Source organism: Enhydra lutris, unplaced genomic scaffold, assembly GCF_002288905.1.
Source record: "Enhydra lutris kenyoni isolate GAN:26980312 unplaced genomic scaffold, ASM228890v2 scaffoldscaffold21, whole genome shotgun sequence".
Taxonomy (NCBI): Eukaryota; Metazoa; Chordata; class Mammalia; order Carnivora; family Mustelidae; genus Enhydra; species Enhydra lutris.
In genome coordinates, this window is record NW_019154105.1 from 36,457,663 (window position 1) to 36,478,790 (window position 21,128).

The following is a 21,128-nucleotide window of genomic DNA, read 5'->3' on the forward strand; positions in this document are numbered from 1 at the left end:
ATTATTATACTTTCCTTGTTAAAACAAATAATTTTTTTTAACATATAATGTATTATTTGCCCCAGAGGTACAGGTCTGTGAATCATCAGGCTTACACATTTCACAGCGCTCACTATTACACATATACTAACAATTAAAAATACCAATCACAGGCTTAATTATAACCACCATTTTAAAGATTCTAATATAGAGATTTTTAACATTTTATAAAGGTATCATCAGCAGTGGTGATTCGAACAGCAGGATTCACTGTTAGCTTTGCCAGGCTTTCCTAAAAGCAGAAATCTGAAATCTCATAGTGCAACATAATTTTAAGATTATTATAATTTTAGATTTACATTTTCAGTTTTATTACCTGTATATGCATACTGAATCAAGGACCATAGTGAATTCGGTTCAACACCTTCCATTTTTATTTCTTCTTGTCTTGCTTCCCTGACATCATTAGTAAACATGGCAGCAAAATAATCTGAGACAGAGGAGAGCACCAATCTGAGAACATACCAGAAGAAAAAAAAAATCAGTGACCACATTAAAGTTGATGGTCATTAATAAATGTTTCTGCTTTCTCTCTCTCTTTCTTTCTTTCTTTTTTTTTTTTTTAATTTGTTACCCACAGAAAGTACGCGGTACCGGGAAATGCCTTTTAAATTTGACAAATTGCTTTATGCTCTAGTTCTTTCCTTGGAATAATAAATTACCATTATTGAACATTTCTGCTGAGGTAAATGATTTACCCATTCATTACTCAAATATCACTTCATAACATTCAGACAAAAAGCTAAAGGACGCAGCATGAAACTGACTATATAAAAAAAAAAAAAAGAAAAAAATATAAAGGTTACTTTCTGTTTATCACTTTTGGAAATAACCTAAGTGCTTTTCTTTTTAAATTTAATTGTAGAAGTAACAGATATATGGGAGAAATCTGAGGATGGTTTCAGCATGTTGTTTTTATAACTTTAGTGATTTATTATTATTATTGTAATGCTCACATTTTATTATCAAATGATAATATTTTGTTATAAAACTACAAACTATTTTTTTTTAAAGATTTTTATTTATTTATTTATTTGACAGACAGAGATCACAAGTAGGCAGAGAGGCAGGCAGAGAGAGAGGAGGAAGCAAGCTCCCTGCTGAGCAGAGAGCCCGATGCGGGGCTTGATCCCAGGACCCTGAGATCATGACCTGAGCCGAAGGCAGCGGCTTAACCCACTGAGCCACCCAGGCGCCCCTACAAACTATTTTTGTAATAGTACATTATTATATATTAGGTTCATCTCTGATCAGATTTTTGATAGCCAGATATGAACAAAAATAGGTTATAAATATGTATTTTGAAATGTGCTTTTTTTTAAATTTGACATCTTGGAGATCTACCCATGTCAGCACATTTATATTGATTCACTTTATTTCTTTTTTTAATTTTAAGAAATAGAAACAGATCATCACTGAAGCTTCCTCCGTGTTCTTCTCTGCTTTCATTCTCCTCTCCCCTCCAGGAGTGCACTGCCGTGTCCTAGGTTTGCCAGACAGCCCTCCAAAGTGCTGTGCCAAGTTAGACCCCCACCGGCACCGTATGAGAGAACATTTTCCCACAACAGCGTCAGATGTTAAAATTTCTGGCCATCAGCAAGGTGTTAAATGGGATCTTGTTGTTGTTTTAATTTTCATTCCCTTGATTGCTAGTGAGACTGAAGATCTTTTCAAACGGTTATTGGCCATTCAGGTTTCTTCTGAGAATTGCCCATTTATTCACTCACTAAAGACATTCACACCTAATAAGGACCAGGCACTTGAGTCACTGGTATAAATAAGAGATAAAAGATCCCTTCTCTCAGGGAGTCTTACATTCTGGAGGGAAGGGAGATAAACAATTAACAGCAGAAGTAAATTCTAGAGTACATTAAAGAGTGGGGACTGCTAAGAGAAAAAAGTAGGATAAGGGCAAATGGGGAGTAGGCAAGGGATTTAAATAAGTGGTCTGACTGGAAAGCGGCATTTGGGCAAAGAATTAGTCATACAGGTATGTGGGAACAGCATTTGGGCAGAAGGAACAGCCAGTGCAAAAACCCAAAGGCAGGAGCAGCAGGCCTGGCACATACAAGGATCATGGGGGCTGTGCGGCTCAAGTAAAGTACACAAAAACACAATGTCAGAAGGCAATGGCCACCACATGGCCCACTGACAAACTGCTTTATCATCATCTTTTGTCTTTCACAGTGATATGAGGAGTCACTGAAAAGTTAGATCACAGGAGTGACTGGATCTGAGTTTCATTTCAAAGGATCCCTCAGGTAGCTGTGCAGCAAACAGAATGTAGGGGAAAGAGTGAAAGCAGAGAGACCGGTTGGCAGTTTCTGGCACTGACTGAGACGCTGAGAGTTTACACATGCGTGGAAGGGAAGCTAATGAGCTCTGTTTTGGAAAATGGAATTTTAGCTATCTCTGTGGTGCACAGGTTGAAATATCTTTTCTAGTAAACCCATGCTCATAACACAGACTTTTTGTTACAGTATCTAGTAGCATCTCAATAAACATATGCCCATTGAATCATTGGAAACTGAAACCAAGCCCATTTTTCCTAATGATTTCACTTCCACTTTGGAAGGCTTAAGAAAACCTTTGAGACAGAGTGTTAATTAGCTTTTAAAAGCATTAAGAAAAGTCATAACAGTGATTAACATGGAACAACTGAACATGGGATTATCAAAGGAAACATAATGAATTGTTCTTTATTAAACATCTCTCTTTTCTTATTTCAAAAATAGAACTTCATTTGTGTCAAAGGTTTTTGTTCCCTAACATCACTGCTTTTCATATTTCTTGGAGGTCAGCAAACAGAAGTTGGGATAGATGCTGCTATTTTAAGACTCTTCTGTTTTTGCTATTTCATTCCACTGGCTTTTTTGCTTCTAAATACTCAGAGCTTTAATTTCTGTTGAGTTTACTTATCTAATAGGTAGAATTTAGGAGAAAAGCTGCTCATAGGAGCTGAAATCTTTGTTGAACAATACTGACCGATCTAAGGCTAGTGTGTTTTGTTTCTGTGTTTTTGCAGAAGCAAAGTGACCCCTGAGGGTCACTTAATGGGTGGCTCAGTGGGTTAAAACCTCTGCCTTTGGCTCAGGTCATGATCCCAGCATCCTGGGATAGAGCCCATCGGGCTCTCTGCTCAGCAGGGAGCCTGCTTCCCTTCTTCTCTTGCTGCCTGCCTCTCTGCCTACTTGTGATCTCTGTCAGATGAATAAATAAAATCTTAAAAAAAATAATAATTTCACATGCACTGTTTTCTTTGCAGAAATCCCATGAGAGATGCCCCTTCCCAAAAGTTAGTTGGAACAAATGATCTCAACATGCATAACTAAATTAGTAAGGAAATATTTCTCACATACAGAGATTTAGAAAACAATTACCTATGAGCTGGAATTCTGCGATCACCTGCAATTAGAATTACATCACACAACTGTTTATGTCTCAAATAGTTTTCCATCTTTTTAAATGTTTGCTCAGCATGATTAAGGGCTTGGAAAAATTCATCTGATGAACATGGCTCCATAGTATGGCAGGATGATAACGTCTGACTACTGTTGGAAGTCCTGAAAAGAAAGAGAACACACCTTTTGAAATGTTACTATGACACTGAAGAGATCTTCTCTATCAAGTTCTTTAAAAACCTTTAAGTGTAATAGAAGTCATCAATGCTACCAGTCAATAGTAATGTGTAATCATCATCTTTTGTCTTTTAAATTCGATGATGGCTCAAATCATACGTGTGTCACTCACACTGTGAGTGAATGTGACATCTGGTAGTTAATAACCATAAATACTCTTTGAGGTGTCTGTTTTTGAGATCTTTTCGTTGGTCAACATATCTTCCCTGTTAAAAAAAGAGCCAAGCTATATTCATAACGACGGCGTATCTCCTTTAACATTATATTTAAGGGTATAAGAGATCATTCTTTGAAAGCAGGAAGGCAACTAAACTGTTTTAGTGACATAAATCCAAGCCATCCTTTACTTAAAAATGGGTGATAGTCCACAGTTCATGTACAGGGTAATGGTTTAGGATATTAAACACAGTTGACCTTTGACCAACATGGGCTTGAATTGTGGGGGCCCACTTATACATGGATTTTTTTTCTTCCTCATATTAGTCTTTACAACATTTTCCTTATTCTAGCTTACTTTAAGAATATAGTATATAATACATAAAACATACAAAATGTATTCATTGACTGTACATGTTATTTGTAAGCTTTCCAGTCAAGGGCAGGCTATTACTAGTTAAGTTTGTGGGGAGTCAAAAATAATATGTGGGTTTTGGGCTGTGTAGGGTCTGGTATCCCTAATGCCTGCATTGTTCAAGGGTCAATTGTACACCGACATAAAAACAATGTTATAAATAATTCATTTGATTCTCTAGTCAGTCTTGAAAAGCCCAGTTAACCTATAACTTATATTATAGGTAAAAGAAATGTGATGGCCTAACCTAGGTATCTAGAAATTATTTGAAATTTCCAAATCAGAATTTGAAAGGTATGAGTTCTATATTTTCATATAATTTACTGATGGAAATTGTGAAAAAGTAAAAAGGTTACTACTAGGAACTAAGTCCTAAGTTCCACCAAGATCACCTGAATAGCATAATCAACATCCATTGGGTATGCAATAAACTACCAAAAAGGTCATAACTTGGTTCTCAGTTCTGGTCACAATTACTTTTAGGGATATTTTCATTCTGACAAAGGCTTTGTTGACTCAATCCTCACTGCATCTTAAGATATAGATATATATATATATTTTTTTTAATATTTTATTTATTTGCCAGAGAGAGAGAGAAAGAGTACACACAAGCAGGCAGAGAGGCAGGCAGAGGCAGCGAGAGAAGCAGGCTCCCCGCTGAACAAGGAGCCGGATGCGGGACTTGATCCCAGGACCCTGGGGTCATGACCTGAGCCGAAGGCAGTGCCTTAACCCACTGAGCCACCCAGGCATCCCTTAAGATATATTTTTAATATAAACAGCTAATAAACTTCCCCCCAAAAGAAAAAGTCACTGCATCTTTTAGAGTCAAGAGAACTGAAGCCAAAGAAAGGAGGTGCCTGTCGAGAGTCCTACAGCTTGTGCTTGACAGAGACAGGTATGTCACAGAGACCACTTTTAAGACCCTTTCTATTTTTCTTCAGAGAGTATAACTAGGCTGCATTTTCCAGACTCTCTCAAAGACAGGCATGGTCTTATGATGAAAATGAACTACGTCACCTCTAGGCTAACATGGCTAAGGGCAGGTGTTCCTTTCTCATTTTTTCTTTCTCTTTACAGGAGCTGAATGGAGAGGACCGAGGGTTTAGAGGAAGGAACAGGTAAAATACACACGTGGGGGGCGCCTGGATGGCTCAGCTGGTTGCACAACTGCCTTCCGCTCAGGTCATGATTCCGGAGTCTCGGGATCGAGTCCCACATTGGGCTCCCAGCTCCATGGGGAGTCTGCTTCCCCCTCTGACCTTCTCCCCCCTCATGCTCTCTCTCACCCTCTCCCTCTCTCAAATAAATAAATAAAATCTTTTTTAAAAAAATGTATGTGGCGGGAGGAGTCATGATGGCGGAGAAGTAGCAGGCTGAGACTACTTCAGGTAGCCGGAGATCAGCTAGATAGCTTATCTAAAGATTGCAAACACCTACAAATCCAACGGGAGATCAGGAGATCGAAGAGAAGAAGAACAGCAATTCTAGAAACAGAAAATCAACTACTTTCTGAAAGGTAGGACTGGCGGAGAAGTGAATCCAAAGCAGCGACGGGAAGATAGACCGCAGGCGGAGGGGCCGGCTCCCGGCAAGCGGCGGAGCAACGGAGCACAAAATCAGGACTTTTAACAAAGTCTGTTCCGCTGAGGGACATCGCTCCAGAGGCTTAACTGGGGTGAAGCCCACGCGGGGTCAGCGTGGCCTCAGGTCCCGCAGGGTCACAGAAGGATCGGGGTCTCTGAGTGTCGCAGAGCTTACAGGTATTAGATCGGGGAAGCCGGCTACAGAGACAGAGCCGAGGAGTAAGCTCTAAGCTCGGGGTTACCTTGAACCGGTCACAGTCTTGGTCAGCTCGGAGCGCGGCCAGAGGCCAGGGTGACGGGAGTAATTGGGCGCTGTTCTCTGGGGGCGCACTGAGGAGTGGGGCCCCGGGCTCTCGGCTCCTCCGGGCCGGAGACCGGGAGGCTGCCATCTTCATTCCCGCCCTCCGGAACTCTACGGAAAAGGCTCAGGGAACAAAAGCTCCCGAAAGCAAACCCGAGCGGATTACTCAGCCCGGCCCGGGTAAGGGCGGTGCAACTCCGCCCGGGGCAAAGACACTTGAGAATCACTACAACAGGCCCCTCCCCCAGAAGATCAACAAGAAACCCAGCCAGGACCAAGTTCACCTACCAAGGACTGCAGTTTCAATACCAAGGAGAGCAGCAGAATTCCAGAGGAGGAGAAAGCAAAGCACGGAACTCATGGCTTTCTCCCCATGATTCTTTAGCCTTGCAGTTAATTTAATTTTTTTTTCTTTTTCAATTTTTTTTTCCCTTCTTCTGCTAAATTTTTTTAACTTATACCCTTTTCTTTTTTAATGTTTTTTAACTAGTTTATCTAATATATATATATTTTTTTCCTTTTTATATTTTTTCTTTATTGGTTTTCTTCTTTTAATTGTTTCTTTCTTTTTTTTTTTTTCTTTCTGAACCTCTTTTTATCCCCTTTCTCCCCCCTCACGATTTGGGATCTCTTCTGATTTGGCTAAAGCATATTTTCCTGGGGTTGTTGCCACCCTTTTAGTATTTTACTTGCTCCTTCATATACTCTTATCTGGACAAAATGACAAGGCGGAAAAATTCACCACAAAAAAAAAGAACAAGAGGCAGTACCAAAGGCTAGGGACCTAATCAATACAGACATTGGTAATATGTCAGATCTAGAGTTCAGAATGACGATTCTCAAGGTTCTAGCTGGGCTCGAAAAAGGCATGGAAGATATTAGAGAAACACTCTCGGGAGATATAAAAGCCCTTTCTGGAGAAATAAAAGAACTAAAATCTAAACAAGTTGAAATCAAAAAAGCTATTAATGAGGTGCAATCAAAAATGGAGGCTCTCACTGCTAGGATAAATGAGGCAGAAGAAAGAATTAGCGATATGGAAGACCAAATGACAGAGAATAAAGAAGCTGAGCAAAAGAGGGACAAACAGCTACTGGACCATGAGGGGAGAATTCGAGAGATAAGTGACACCATAAGACGAAACAACATTAGAATAATTGGGATTCCAGAAGAAGAGGAAACAGAGAGGGGAGCAGAAGGTATATTGGAGAGAATTATTGGAGAGAATTTCCCCAATATGGCAAAGGGAACAAGCATCAAAATCCAGGAGGTTCAGAGAACCCCCCTCAAAATCAGTAAGAATAGGTCCACACCCCATCACCTAATAGTAAAATTTACCAGTCTTAGTGACAAAGAGAAGATCCTGAAAGCAGCCCGGGAAAAGAAGTCTGTAACATACAATGGTAAAAATATTAGATTGGCAGCAGACTTATCCACAGAGACCTGGCAAGCCAGAAAGAGCTGGCATGATATATTTAGAGTACTAAACGAGAAAAACATGCAGCCAAGAATACTATATCCAGCTAGGCTATCATTGAAAATAGAAGGAGAGATTAAAAGCTTCCAGGACAAACAAAAACTGAAAGAATTTGCAAACACCAAACCAGCTCTACAGGAAATATTGAAAGGGGTCCTCTAAGCAAAGAGAGACCCTAAAAGTAGTAGATCAGAAAGAAACAGAGACAATATACAACAGCAGTCACCTTACAGGCAATACAATGGCACTAAATTCATATCTCTCAATACTTACCCTGAATGTTAATGGGCTAAATGCCCCAATCAAAAAACAAAGGGTATCAGAATCGATAAAAAAACAAAACCCATCTATATGTTGCCTACAAGAAACTCATCTTAAACCCGAAGACACCTCCAGATTTAAAGTGAGGGGGTGGAAAAGAATTTACCATGCTAATGGACATCAGAAGAAAGCAGGAGTGGCAATCCTTATATCAGATCAATTAGATTTTAAGCCAAAGACTATAATAAGAGATGAGGAAGGACACTATATCATACTCAAAGGAACTGTCCAACAAGAAGATCTAACAATTTCAAATATCTATGCCCCTAACGTGGGAGCAGCCAACTATATAAACCAATTAATAACAAAATCAAAGAAACACATCGACAATAATACAATAATCGTAGGGGACTTTAACACTCCCCTCACTGAAATGGACAGATCATCCAAGCAAAAGATCAACAAGGAAATCAAGGCCTTAAATGACACACTGGACCAGATGGACATCACAGATATATTCAGAACATTTCATCCCAAAGCAACAGAATACACATTCTTCTCTAGTGCACATGGAACATTCTCCAGAATAGATCACATTCTCGGTCCTAAATCAGGTCTCAACCGTTATCAAAAGATTGGAATCATTCCCTGCATAATTTCAGACCACAATGCTCTGAAGCTAGAACTCAATCACAAGAGGAAATTTGGAAAGAACCCAATTACATGGAGACTAAACAGCATCCTTCTAAAGATTGAATGGGTCAACCAGGAAATTAAAGAAGAATTGAAAAAATTCATGGAAACAAATGATAATGAAAACACAACGGTTCAGAATCTGTGGGACACAGCAAAGGCAGTCCTGAGAGGAAAATATATAGCGGTACAAGCCTTTCTCAAGAAACAAGAAAGGTCTCAGGTACACAACCTAAGCCTACACCTAAAGGAGCTGGAGAAAGAACAAGAAAGAAACCCTAAACCCAGCAGGAGAAGAGAAATCATAAAGATCAGAGCAGAAATCAATGAAATAGAAACAAACAAACAAAAAAGAACAAATCAACGAAACTAGGAGCTGGTTCTTTGAAAGAATTAATAAGATTGATAAACCCCTGGCCAGACTTATCAAAAAGAAAAGAGAAAGGACCCAAATAAATAAAATCATGAATGAAAGAGGAGAGATCACAACTAACACCAAAGAAATACAGACAATTATAAGAACATACTATGAGCAACTCTACGCCAACAAATTTGACAATCTGGAAGAAATGGATGCATTCCTAGAGACATATAAACTACCACAACTGAACCAGGAAGAAATCGAAAGCCTGAACAGACCCATAACCAGTAAGGAGATTGAAACAGTCATCAAAAATCTCCAAACAAACAAAAGCCCAGGGCCAGATGGCTTCCCGGGGGAATTCTACCAAACATTTAAAGAAGAACTAATTCCTATTCTCCTGAAACTGTTCCAAAAAATAGAAATGGAAGGAAAACTTCCAAACTCGTTTTATGAGGCCAGCATCACCTTGATCCCAAAACCAGACAAGGATCCCATCAAAAAAGAGAACTACAGACCAACATCCTTGATGAATACAGATGCAAAAATTCTCACCAAAATACTAGCCAATAGGATTCAACAGTACATTAAAAAGATTATTCACCACGACCAAGTGGGATTTATTCCAGGGCTGCAAGGTTGGTTCAACATCCGCAAATCAATCAATGTGATACAACACATTAATAAAAGAAAGAACAAGAACCATATGATACTCTCCATAGATGCTGAAAAAGCATTTGACAAAGTACAGCATCCCTTCCTGATCAAAACTCTTCAAAGTGTAGGGATAGAGGGCACATACCTCAATATTATCAAAGCCATCTATGAAAAACCCACTGCAAATATCATTCTCAATGGAGAAAAACTGAAAGCTTTTCCACTAAGGTCAGGAACACGGCAGGGATGTCCGTTATCACCACTGCTATTCAACATAGTACTAGAAGTCCTAGCCTCAGCAATCAGACAACAAAAGGAAATTAAAGGCATCCAAATCAGCAAAGAAGAAGTCAAATTATCAGTCTTCGCAGATGGTATGATACTATATGTGGAAAACCCAAAAGACTCCACTCCAAAACTGCTAGAACTTGTACAGGAATTCAGTAAAGTGTCAGGATATAAAATCAATGCACAGAAATCAGTTGCATTTCTCTACACCAACAACAAGACAGAAGAAAGAGAATTAAAGGAGTCAATCCCATTTACAATTGCACCCAAAACTATAAGATACCTAGGAATAAACCAACCAAAGAGACTAAGAATCTATACACAGAAAACTATAAAGTACTCATGAAAGAAATTGAGGAAGACACAAAGAAATGGAAAAATGTTCCATGCTCATGGATTGGAAGAATAAATATTGTGAAAATGTCTATGCTATCTAAAGCAATCTACATATTTAATGCAATTCCTATCAAAGTACCATCCATTTTTTTCAAAGAAATGGAACAAATAATCCTAAAATTTATATGGAACCAGAAAGACCTCGAATAGCCAAAGGAATATTGAAAAAGAAAGCCAAAGTCGGTGGCATCACAATTCCGGACTTCAAGCTCTATTACAAAGCTGTCATCATCAAGACAGCATGGTACTGGCACAAAAACAGACATATAGATCAATGGAACAGAATAGAAAGCCCAGAAATAGACCCTCAACTCTATGGTCAACTAATCTTCGACAAAGCAGGAAAGAATGTCCAATGGAAAAAAGACAGCCTCTTCAATAAATGGTGTTGGGAAAATTGGATAGCCACATGCAGAAAAATGAAATTGGACCATTTCCTTACATCACACATGAAAATAGACTCAAAATGGATGAAGGACCTCAATGTGAGAAAGGAATCCATCAAAATCCTTGAGGAGAACACAGGCAGCAACCTCTTCGACCTCAGCCGCAGCAACATCTTCCTAGGAACATCGCCAAAGGCAAGGGAAGCAAGGGCAAAAATGAACTATTGGGATTTTATCAAGATCAAAAGCTTTTGCACAGCAAAGGAAACAGTTAACAAAACCAAAAGACAACTGACAGAATGGGAGAAGATATTTGCAAATGACATATCAGATAAAGGGCTAGTGTCCAAAATCTATAAAGAATTTAGCAAACTCAACACCCAAAGAACAAATAATCCAATCAAGAAATGGGCAGAAGACATGAACAGACATTTCTGCAAAGAAGACATCCAGATGGCCAACAGACACATGAAAAAGTGCTCCATATCACTCGGCACCAGGGAAATACAAATCAAAACCACAATGAGATACCACCTCACACCAGTCAGAATGGCTAAAATTAACAAGTCAGGAAATGACAGATGCAGGCGAGGATGCGGAGAAAGGGCAACCCTCCTACACTGTTGGTGGGAATGCAAGCTGGTGCAACCCCTCTGGAAAACAGCATGGAGGTTCCTCAAAATGTTGAAAATAGAACTACCCTATGACCCAGCAATTGCACTACTGGGTATTTACCCTAAAGATACAAACGTAGTGATCCGAAGGGGCACGTGCTCCCGAATGTTTATAGCAGCAATGTCTACAATAGCCAAACTATGGAAAGAACCTAGATGTCCATCAACAGACGAATGGATAAAGAAGATGTGGTATATATACATAATGGAATACTATGCAGTCATCAAAAGAAATGAAATCTTGCCATTTGCGACGATGTGGATGGAACTAGAGGGTATCATGCTTAGCGAAATAAGTCAATCGGAGAAAGACAACTATCACATGATCTCCCTGATATGAGGGAGAGGAGATGCAACATGGGAGGTTAAGGGGGTAGGAGAAGAGTAAATGAAACAAATGGGATTGGGAGGGAGACAAACCATAAGTGACTCTTAATCTCACAAAACAAACTGAGGGTTGCTGGGGGGAGGGGGGGGGGGGGGGGGGGGGTGGGGTAATGGACATTGGGGAGGGTATGTGCTATGGTGAGTGCTGTGAAGTGTGTAAACCTGGTGATTCACAGACCTGTACCCCTGGGGATAAAAATATATGTTTATAAAAAATAAAATAAAAAAAAATGTATGTGGCAATGAATGACTAAAAGAAAGCATTTCCCTGAGTTCAAGTTATACTATCTTTAAAATAAATAAAATAAAATAAAATAAAATACACACATGGAAGGTCACTCAGGTAAGAACATTCATAGGCTACAGTTACAAGAATTCTCACATTGTATGGAGGTTTGTGAGTTTTAGAATGTAGCAGTGTCTCTGCCTAAACTCTCCCAGCCTGACGCATTTTTAACACATACAAATAAGGGCCCTAAAAAATGTTCTTGGAGGATAAATGTAACAGAACGAATAATAATAATAATAATAATAATAGAACCAAAATATATAGTATCTAGAATGCATGTGTCATACACTATGAACATTATTGGTGTAATGACTTGGAAAACCCAGGATAATATAATCAAATTTACATTTAAGGTAATTATCATAAAAATATATTGAGTAATGTAAATTATATTTTGCTTATGCAAATGAATGAGAATTTAAAACTATTTTAAAATCTAGGAGAAAACATAACATGAGCAATAACGGATGACGGTAACTTTAGTGCATAACAATTTGAAGATTTAAAACATTTTAATAAAATGAAGTTTTATATTGTCAAAATGCTGACAAATGATCATGAGTTTTACTGATCTAAGAAGGAAAGAAAATCAGAACATTTAATTTTCATGAACCACAAATTCTTTTAAGAACAAGATTAAGTAAGGAAATTAAGTACTTCTTAGGGTTCCTAGATGTTGTATCACATTTCTTTCTTTCTTTTTTTCTTTTAAAGATTTTATTTATTTATTTGAGAAACAGAAAGAGAGAGAGCATAAGTAGTGGGGAGAGGGAGAAGCAGGATCTCTGCTGAGCAAGGAGCCTGCTTATGGGGCTGGATCCCAGCACCCTGGGATCCTGACCTGAGACAATGGCAAAGCTTTAAGCGACTGAGCCACCCAGGAGCCCCCGTATCACATTCCTTATATTAAATTCTTAGTAAGGGCAGGAGAGTGAGGTAGTTGAATGTTTTTGAGTGACAAATAATCAACATTAACTTTTGAAAGAACAAAAGAAATTTATAATATGATTATAAGGCTAGTTTTGATATTGGTAAAGGCCATCTCTTTTCTTTTCAGGAATTTTCAGAATGGTTCTTTAACTTCTGGAATGCATAAGAATAGCCTGGGGAGCCTTTCAGCATCTGCATTCAGAGCCTCATTCTCTAAGACTGATTGACTAGGTCCGAGGTAGGACTTGAACTTCACATTTTTTCGAAAGGTGTTTTGAACACACATCACGGGCTGAAAAGCAGTGTGGTGTGCACTTCACGGAGAGACAGAGACATTATACAAATCAGCATGTGATGAACGTACAGGTTCAAAACATAGTTTTACACGATAGAGACTTCAAATATTTGTCAACTGAATTTCTTTGCCTAAAATATTTTAAATGAACTAGCTGAACTTAATAGAATATTTGTTATTTTTAAAATGAGCACAAAGGTAAATAATGAGAATCAATATGTGTATGTATACATATTAACAAACAATAACATATTTCTAAATTAACATTTCAAACTTTGTTATTTGCTTTCAAGGCTTCCACTGCCATCACATGTTAAATAAACATATTATTTCAATGGGACAATTAATTTACTGAGATTGCTGGGTACAGAAATCACTTCCACCCACTGCTACAAATGAAGGATCTTAAGGAATGCAGGTTTCCGATTTGTAGCCAATGGAAAAGTGAAGTCACCCATTCACAAAAGGAGCATGAAAGCTGCACAGCCTTCTAGTGTTTCTTGTTTTGTTTTTAAGAAATTTGGGGGTTTACATACATAATTTTAATAATACAAGAATTTACTAAAAAAATTACTGTATCTCCATACAGTTAGAGGATCTTGACAATTAGAAGAATTATATATGGAATTTTTACATCTAGGAGCAACCTATGTATTTAATTTAATTCCCTTATTTTGATATGAGAAAATCCAAGGCCCAAACATAGTAATCAGAGACACACAGCCAGCCAGTTACAAAGCCAAGATCAGGAAGCATCCAGAGTGTTCGCCAAACCACTCACAGAGAGAAATGGAAATTCTTGCCTCCCTTTACCCCAGGGCATCAGTGAGCTCAAGGACTAAGGGTATGAAAGGAGAAGGATGCTACAATATGAATGAGGGTAATTTCACAGAAAGAAAATATCATAGAATTAAGAATTGTAGGGGTACCTAGGTGGCTCAGTGGGTTAAAGCCTCTGCCTTAGGCTCAGGTCATGATCCCAGGGTTCTGGGATCAAGCCCCACATCAGGCTCTCTGCTCAGCGGGGAGCCTGCTTCCCCTCCCCTGTCTCTCTCTCTCTCTGCCTGCCTCCACCTACTTGTGATCTCTGTCAAATAAATAAATAAAATCTTTAAAAAAAAATTCTAGACAAATGTCTCCTGCTGTGTGGCTGCCCCTTTGCTGGGTGTAAGAGAGCAAGAATCTTTTCGGTTTCCATGGGACAGAGATCACATCTCTATCCCTGGCTAATCGGAATGCTTTTAATACTATGACTCCTTTACAATGCTAATATTTTCTAATTATTTCTTTTCCTATTATGTACTTTGGTTTGGACAGTCGAATTGGAGAGGTACAGTGTAGTGATCAAGACCATTTTAGGAAAATTCTAGAGCTGTGCTATCCAATACAATAGCAATAGCCTCATGGTGCTATTCTGGTTTAATTACGATTAAATGAAAAATTCGGTTCTTTAGTTAGAATGGTCATATTTCAAAAAGTCAGTAACTTCAGGGGGATAATGGTTGCCAAAATGAATGGTGCAGGGGCGCCTGGGTGGCTCAGTCATTAAGCATCTGCCTTGGGCTCAGATCATGATCCCAGGTCCTGGGACAGAGCCCCACATCGGGCCCCCTGCTTGGTGGGAAGCCTGCTTTCCCTCTCCCACTCCTCCTGCTCGTGTTCCTACTCTCACTGTATCTCTCTCCGTCAAATAAATAAATAAAATCTTAAAATAAAAAAACTTAAAAAAAAAAAAAGAATGGTATAGATATAGGACATTTCCGTCAGTGCAGAAAGTTCTATTAACTTTTTCAATAGCAAAACAGGAATAAGTAATACACAGTATTTTCTTTAAAGGATCCCTCATGGGAGACCATTAAATGAAATGATGAATGGATAGCCCTAGCATAGAAGAAGTACAGAATCAAGGTAAGCTACTGTTAATAGAACCTCTGGTTTAAATGGCAAATGGAAAGGCCTGTCTCTTGTCTTTATATAATATTGTTTGGCTGGCTGATCGGCTGTCTTTTAAAAAAACAATTCCCAGCATTATCAATTTATAACTAAATCTCTTATTTCCTAATTAAAATGGTCTTTAGTAAACTTGGTAGACTCAAAACCCATAACAGAGATATTTGGGAACAGGCCATTTACAGAGCATTTAATATATATTTCCCGGAGATCCTACTCAATCTTTTACATGATAACAGAGGAACTATAACATCTCTGCTTCATTTTATTTATATGATGTAACTAGGATGGTAAATCATTAAAACCATTCATAACAGATGTTCACTGTAGAGAACTATGCATGGCTGGCTATTTCTGGGCTACAAAGAAACATTTAATTTTTAGCCCACTGTTCCTCGGCAGTAGGCAATGAACTTGTAACTCAGAAAAATGCCTAAACATAGAAAAGAGGCAAGTATCAAACAGAATCAAGTCATCAACTATTTACAGAATAACTCCTAATATGCAGTACTGCCCCAGTTGTTAAAAACCGAGGGACGCAAAGGAAGAGAGGATCCTTCTAGGAAGGAATGTAAAGAGTCAAGTTTCATGAACTGGAAAAAAAAAAAATTAAATAGCAACACTGCCCCGCCCTTGCAATTCCTCAGTCTTCACACATGTGCACACTCGCAAATGCACGTACAAAATACGTTCCAGGACCACTGGTACCACTAAGTGGTAAAAACCACTTGGATTCTTCCCTTTTGTCATCAGAATTTGCATTAGGCTTTCTTCATGGAGTGATTTTTCAAAATAAGTTCTAAAAATCACTTCCTAAGAATTACACTATATGTAGATTTGCGGCAAAAACAAAGCTGCGTTGAAAGGCTAACTGGTCTGCGTGGCTGGCTCCCTCGGTAAGTGATTTATTCCCAGCTACCTGCCTCAGAGCTTCTGGCCTTCAGAATTCATGCTTTTGCAAAAGTGCAAGTTACTGGATCATGAATCTTTTGGCATCCTCTACAAATATTCAAAACCACAAATGTAAAATAAGAATGCAAATTCCTCGGTATAGGCTAGCAGTCTCTAAATCTTTTTTATGCATATCCTTTCCGGTATCTTTTTAAGCATGTGCCCAAATGCATGGATATTTACTAATTTATAAAGGATATACAGACACCATTGTACAGTTATTATTTATATTCTAAAACATAGGAAAAAAATAGAGCTTGAAACGATAAGATAAAGGAATATAGTCAATAATATGGTAACAACTTTGTTCAGTGACAGATGGTAGCAAGATTTATCATGGTGATTACTTCATAATGTATGTAAATGATCGCAGTTGTATACCTGAAACTAACATGGCGTGCCAACTACCTCGCAATAAAAAAGCATAAGAGAAAATGTAAATAGAACTCTATTTTTACCATCTCTCCAGCTGATCACTGTGTACATCCCCAACTGGAGAGTAATTGCTATTGGAATACAGAGAAGGGGAAGATCAATACGAACTATTGTTTGGAAAGGCGACAAGTAGCAGGTGAGATCTGAAATGCGCCTTGGAATTAAGTGGGTGAGGAAGAAGATTCGGGGTGTCTCCTTTAAAGCGGGGGACAAGTCAGGTATATAAGGAGAAATGACAAGAAGAAAGGAAAGAGAATACCTTCACCTCCTCCCTTCTCAAGACATAGATTTTTGATTTTAGAATTCAAAGTCTTTTTTCCTGGCACCTTGATCAGAATATCTACAGTGAAGACAATTAAATGTTTATAAGAATCAAATTTTATTAAATAATAGTCAGTATGAATGGGAAGGGCCAGCGGACACTTTCATACAATGGTGCTGAGAATTAAAATACTAGTAATGTTCCTAAAGCGACTTTGAGAATACAAATCAAACACCCTAAAAATGCGCACATCCTTGGGACTTTATCCAAAGGAAACAATCATCTGTGGTATATAGACCTTACCACATTGCAGATTGTTTCTAACAGGAAAATACTGGAAATAATCTAAATTCCAAAAGGAAAAAGAACATTGGTTAAACAGGTTTTTCTGTGCATGGGGGGGTGGGGGAGGTTGGGTGATGCAGTCATCTAAAAAGATAGAACAGTTAATGACATGGAAAACTGTTTTAGTGGACACTGTTTTTGCCTATCCAGACCCATTTCTACCCTTTGGGAAACCACACTTTCCCCAGCTCAGTCCACATGGTGTGGGCAGAGATGAATCTTCCCCCCAGGCAAAAATGAACAAGCTCATAAAAGTTATCCTATCTCTGGGCAATTCTGATTGGTTTGAGTGAACCCATGATGCAAACAAGGCCAGTCAGAGTCAATTTCAAGATGTGGGCTGGCACTCCTGGAAGAGTCACTCTCTTTCCATTGGGGTTGCTAAGCTGATAAAAAGTAAACCTAAGTGGCTTTTGCTACCACACTGAGAACCTGCCTGAGAAAATGCCATCACAAAGGAAAACAGAATCTAGATAGGGAGAATGATCAATTTCTGGTGGTGTTTGAGTATCTGGTTTCAGCCATGGATAGAGCTAAGTTCTATCCTTGGGCATTTTATTTATTTATACAAACCAAAAAAACTCTAGTTTTTGCTTAAGTCACTTTGAGTTGGGCTCCTGTCTTTTGTGACAAAATAAGACTTGATTTTAGTATTTACATTAGGGAAAAAAGTGGTTTACAGGATGCCAGGGTGGCTCAGTCATTAAGCATCTGCCTTCAGCTCGGTTCATGATCCCAGGGTCCTGGGATGGAGCCCCACATTGGACTCCCTCCTCAGCGGGAAGCCTGCTTCTCCTCCCTTTCCCCTGGCTTGAGTTCCCTCTCTCACTGTCTCTCTCTGTCAAAGAAATAAGTAAAATCTTTAAAAAAAAAAAAAAAAGGTGGTTTACAAAATAATATCTACAGGAAGATTCATATTTTCACTCTCAAAATACATATTTTTTACACATGTATAGAAAATATACTGAAAGGGCACTTCCCCAAATTGTTATTGGCTGTTATTTTGGGGTGGGAGCATAATTAGTGATTTTTTATATTTCTCTTTTTACTTATCTCTATTTTCCAATGTCTCTATGGTAAAAATATTACATAATGTGGGGAAAAAAGCTAATTAAAAAATTCGATCTGAAGAATTCTGTTGAGCTGTCTTCACCTTTGCACCTGTTGATTTTAACTCCTAAATCATTCTTTCCTTCTACGGCAGTAAGGAGTTTTGCTGGACACACGGCTATACTCAGAGAAGATAACAGTTTGGAGCCTCCCTTCCAACTAGTTGTGGCCATCTGTCTCCGTCTGCAACAACAGAATGGTGTTATCAGCAGAAATGATACATGCAACTTGTGTTGTTGGCTTAACGTCCTCCCTTTTCTTTTGCGGGTCCCTCCCGTGGACTAGAATGCAGAGGGGGAGATGAGTAAGCTGGCTTTGAACATAAAAAAAGACATAATACCCTGCAGGATGGATAAACTGTATGGAAGAAATCTGGGTCACTGAGTGAACTTGAGAAGCAGCTCTACCTAACTGCCCTGAGCCACCTTCCATCTGTTAGGAGACAGAGAAATAAACTTCTATTTTATTTGAGCCACTGTATTTCGGAATCTCTTACTCTATCATCTTAGCCTACTCCTTACTTGATCGGCTCCCTAAAGTTAAATGACCAAATTCTATGGCTATGTGCACATGGGGGTGTGTGTGTTGATTGTTTTCATGCCTAATATATCTAATATTAAAAATATAAAGCCTCAGGGCGCCTGGGTGGCTCAGTGGGTTAAGCCGCTGCCTTCGGCTCAGGTCATGATCTCAGGGTTCTGGGATCGAGTCCCGCATCGGGCTCTCTGCTCAGGGGGAGCCTGCTTCCCTCTCTCTCTCTCTCTCTGCCTGCCTCTCTGCCTACTTGTGATCTCTCTCTGTCAAATAAATAAAATCTTAAAAAAATATATAAAGCCTCACATTCTAGTTCCAAATGGATGAAAATGAAATAGAAGCAGTAAATGGATAAAGGCAGGTTCATCTGCCTTGCAAATCTGGAGCTGTGAAGGCCAGCTGTGCAACCGAAGTGCCTATCCTTTGTCCTAGGCTGATCCTGCAGCTTTCCTGGCCGTTCTGAGAACTAACAGGATTCCCATCCATGCCTATTCTGTTTCAGTCAGCCAGTCAATTTCATTTGCTTAAAGCCCAGAAAGCAGAATGGTACAGCAGACAGAGGGTTCATGAGCTCCTTGAACTCTGTACAGAAAACTTAACACTCACATGTGCATACACTTTCACGCACACACCTGCACGTGCGTGCACAAAGTGTCATGTGGGAAGAAGTTCCATTGTTTATGTCAAAGGAATTCATGCTCTGACTTGGGCATATACGTGTCAGGGAGGACGAAACAGATCCTCCCCAGATGCAAGTACGGTACAGTTGAACTTCTCTGCCATCTCTGAAAACAGCATTTGTGGAAATGTTGAGGATTTAATTTCAGACTGCACCAGAATTAATATACTGGTTCAAACCAGGAGAGGTAGAGACAGCGTAACGAGGGGCAAGAGAAAGGAGGTAGGACTTGAGAAAAGGCGAAGATAACTCCTCGTTGGGAGAAGAGGAGGACCTCAGTGCCTTCAAGAGGAGTCAAAGAATAGTGTCCACATCTGTAGTTGAAACAGAGGAACAAGGAACCGATTAACACGGGTCAGACAGATGACTGTGGGTGAAACACTGTGGCCCTGTTAAGAGGCTATACCTGTAAACTGGCCAGGGTTGGCATTTTCAAGAACCAGGCTAAGAAAATCAGCTGAGGAGAGAAGGTAAAAGTGGTTAGAATGAATCATTAACTATTAGGTTAACCCAAGTTGAACTTGGTGATGAAAGAGTCACGGACAGTTGAAATAGTCACACGCAGACTGGGCTGTGAGCACGAAATCTACATCTTAATTGTTTGGGCTCAAAATGAGGCTACTTCCAAGTGACCAAGGTCAGTATCGGCTGCGATAATTCAGGTTGATAGTACAGAGCCTTGATACGATGTGATGAAAATGCGCTTTACCTTTGTGGTCTTAACCCCAGCCTAATCATGAGGAAAACATTAGACGAATCTCAGCTGAGTAAGACATTCTACAAAACATCTGACCCTACTCCAAGGTCTGCCAAGGTCATCACAAACTGCCAAGGTCATCACAAACACGGAACTGCCAAGGTCATCACAAACACGGAAAGTCTGAGAAACTGTCACAACCCAGACGAGCCTGAGGAGACATGATAACTAAATGTAACATGGTGTTCTGGACGGGATCCTACCACAGAGAAAGGGCATTAGGGGCACCTGGGTGGCTCAGTCCTTAAGCGTCTGCCTTTAGCTCAGGTCATGATCCCAGGGTCCTAGGATTGAGCCCGCATCAGGCTCCCTATATGGTGGGAAGCCTGCTTCTCCCTCTCTGAATCCCCCTACTTCTGTTCCCTCTCTTGCTGTGTCTCTGTCAAATAAATTAATAAAATCTTTTAAAAAATTAAGAAAAAAAGAAAAAGTACATTAGGCAGAAATTCAGAAAATCTGAATAAAGTATGGACTTTAGTTAATAATAATGTATCAATATTGTTTTATTAATAGTAACACATATATCATACTAATATATTAAAAAGAGGAGAAACTGGGTTTGGGGTATAAAGGAATTCACTATACTATTTTTCAATTTTCCTATAAATCTAAAACAGTTGTAAAAATACAAAGTTTATTTTTTAAAATGCAGTGTTAATTCACTTACTAACCTTGAGTAAATTACTTAGCCTTTCTGTTCCTCATTGGCTCATCTATAAAATTAGAACAAGAACAGTGGCTATCTCAGAAATTTGTTGTGTAGACTAAATGAATTCATACTAAAGTGCTTAAAACAGATACTAAGCACCCAGCTAGTGTTAGCTGTTACCATTTTTGAATATTTATAAAGTATAGTAATATTTTACACATATTGAC

At 39.0% G+C, this 21,128-nt stretch overlaps 1 protein-coding gene across 4 annotated transcripts in view; it reads right to left on the minus strand.

Moving 5' to 3' along the window:
• LOC111149257 (kelch like family member 5) overlaps window positions 1-21,128 on the minus strand; it is a 100,230-nt gene that overhangs the window by 54,610 nt on the left and 24,492 nt on the right. For 3 of the 4 annotated variants that reach the window (XM_022506218.1, XM_022506217.1, XM_022506215.1), the window contains 2 exons: window positions 3,420-3,602; window positions 356-492 (listed from right to left, as the gene is read on the minus strand). In XM_022506218.1, the coding sequence (XP_022361926.1) occupies window positions 356-492; window positions 3,420-3,562 (280 nt within the window). In that variant the 5' untranslated portion in view covers window positions 3,563-3,602. The remainder of the gene's footprint in view (window positions 1-355; window positions 493-3,419; window positions 3,603-21,128) is intronic. The other variant, XM_022506219.1, reaches the window with a different exon arrangement.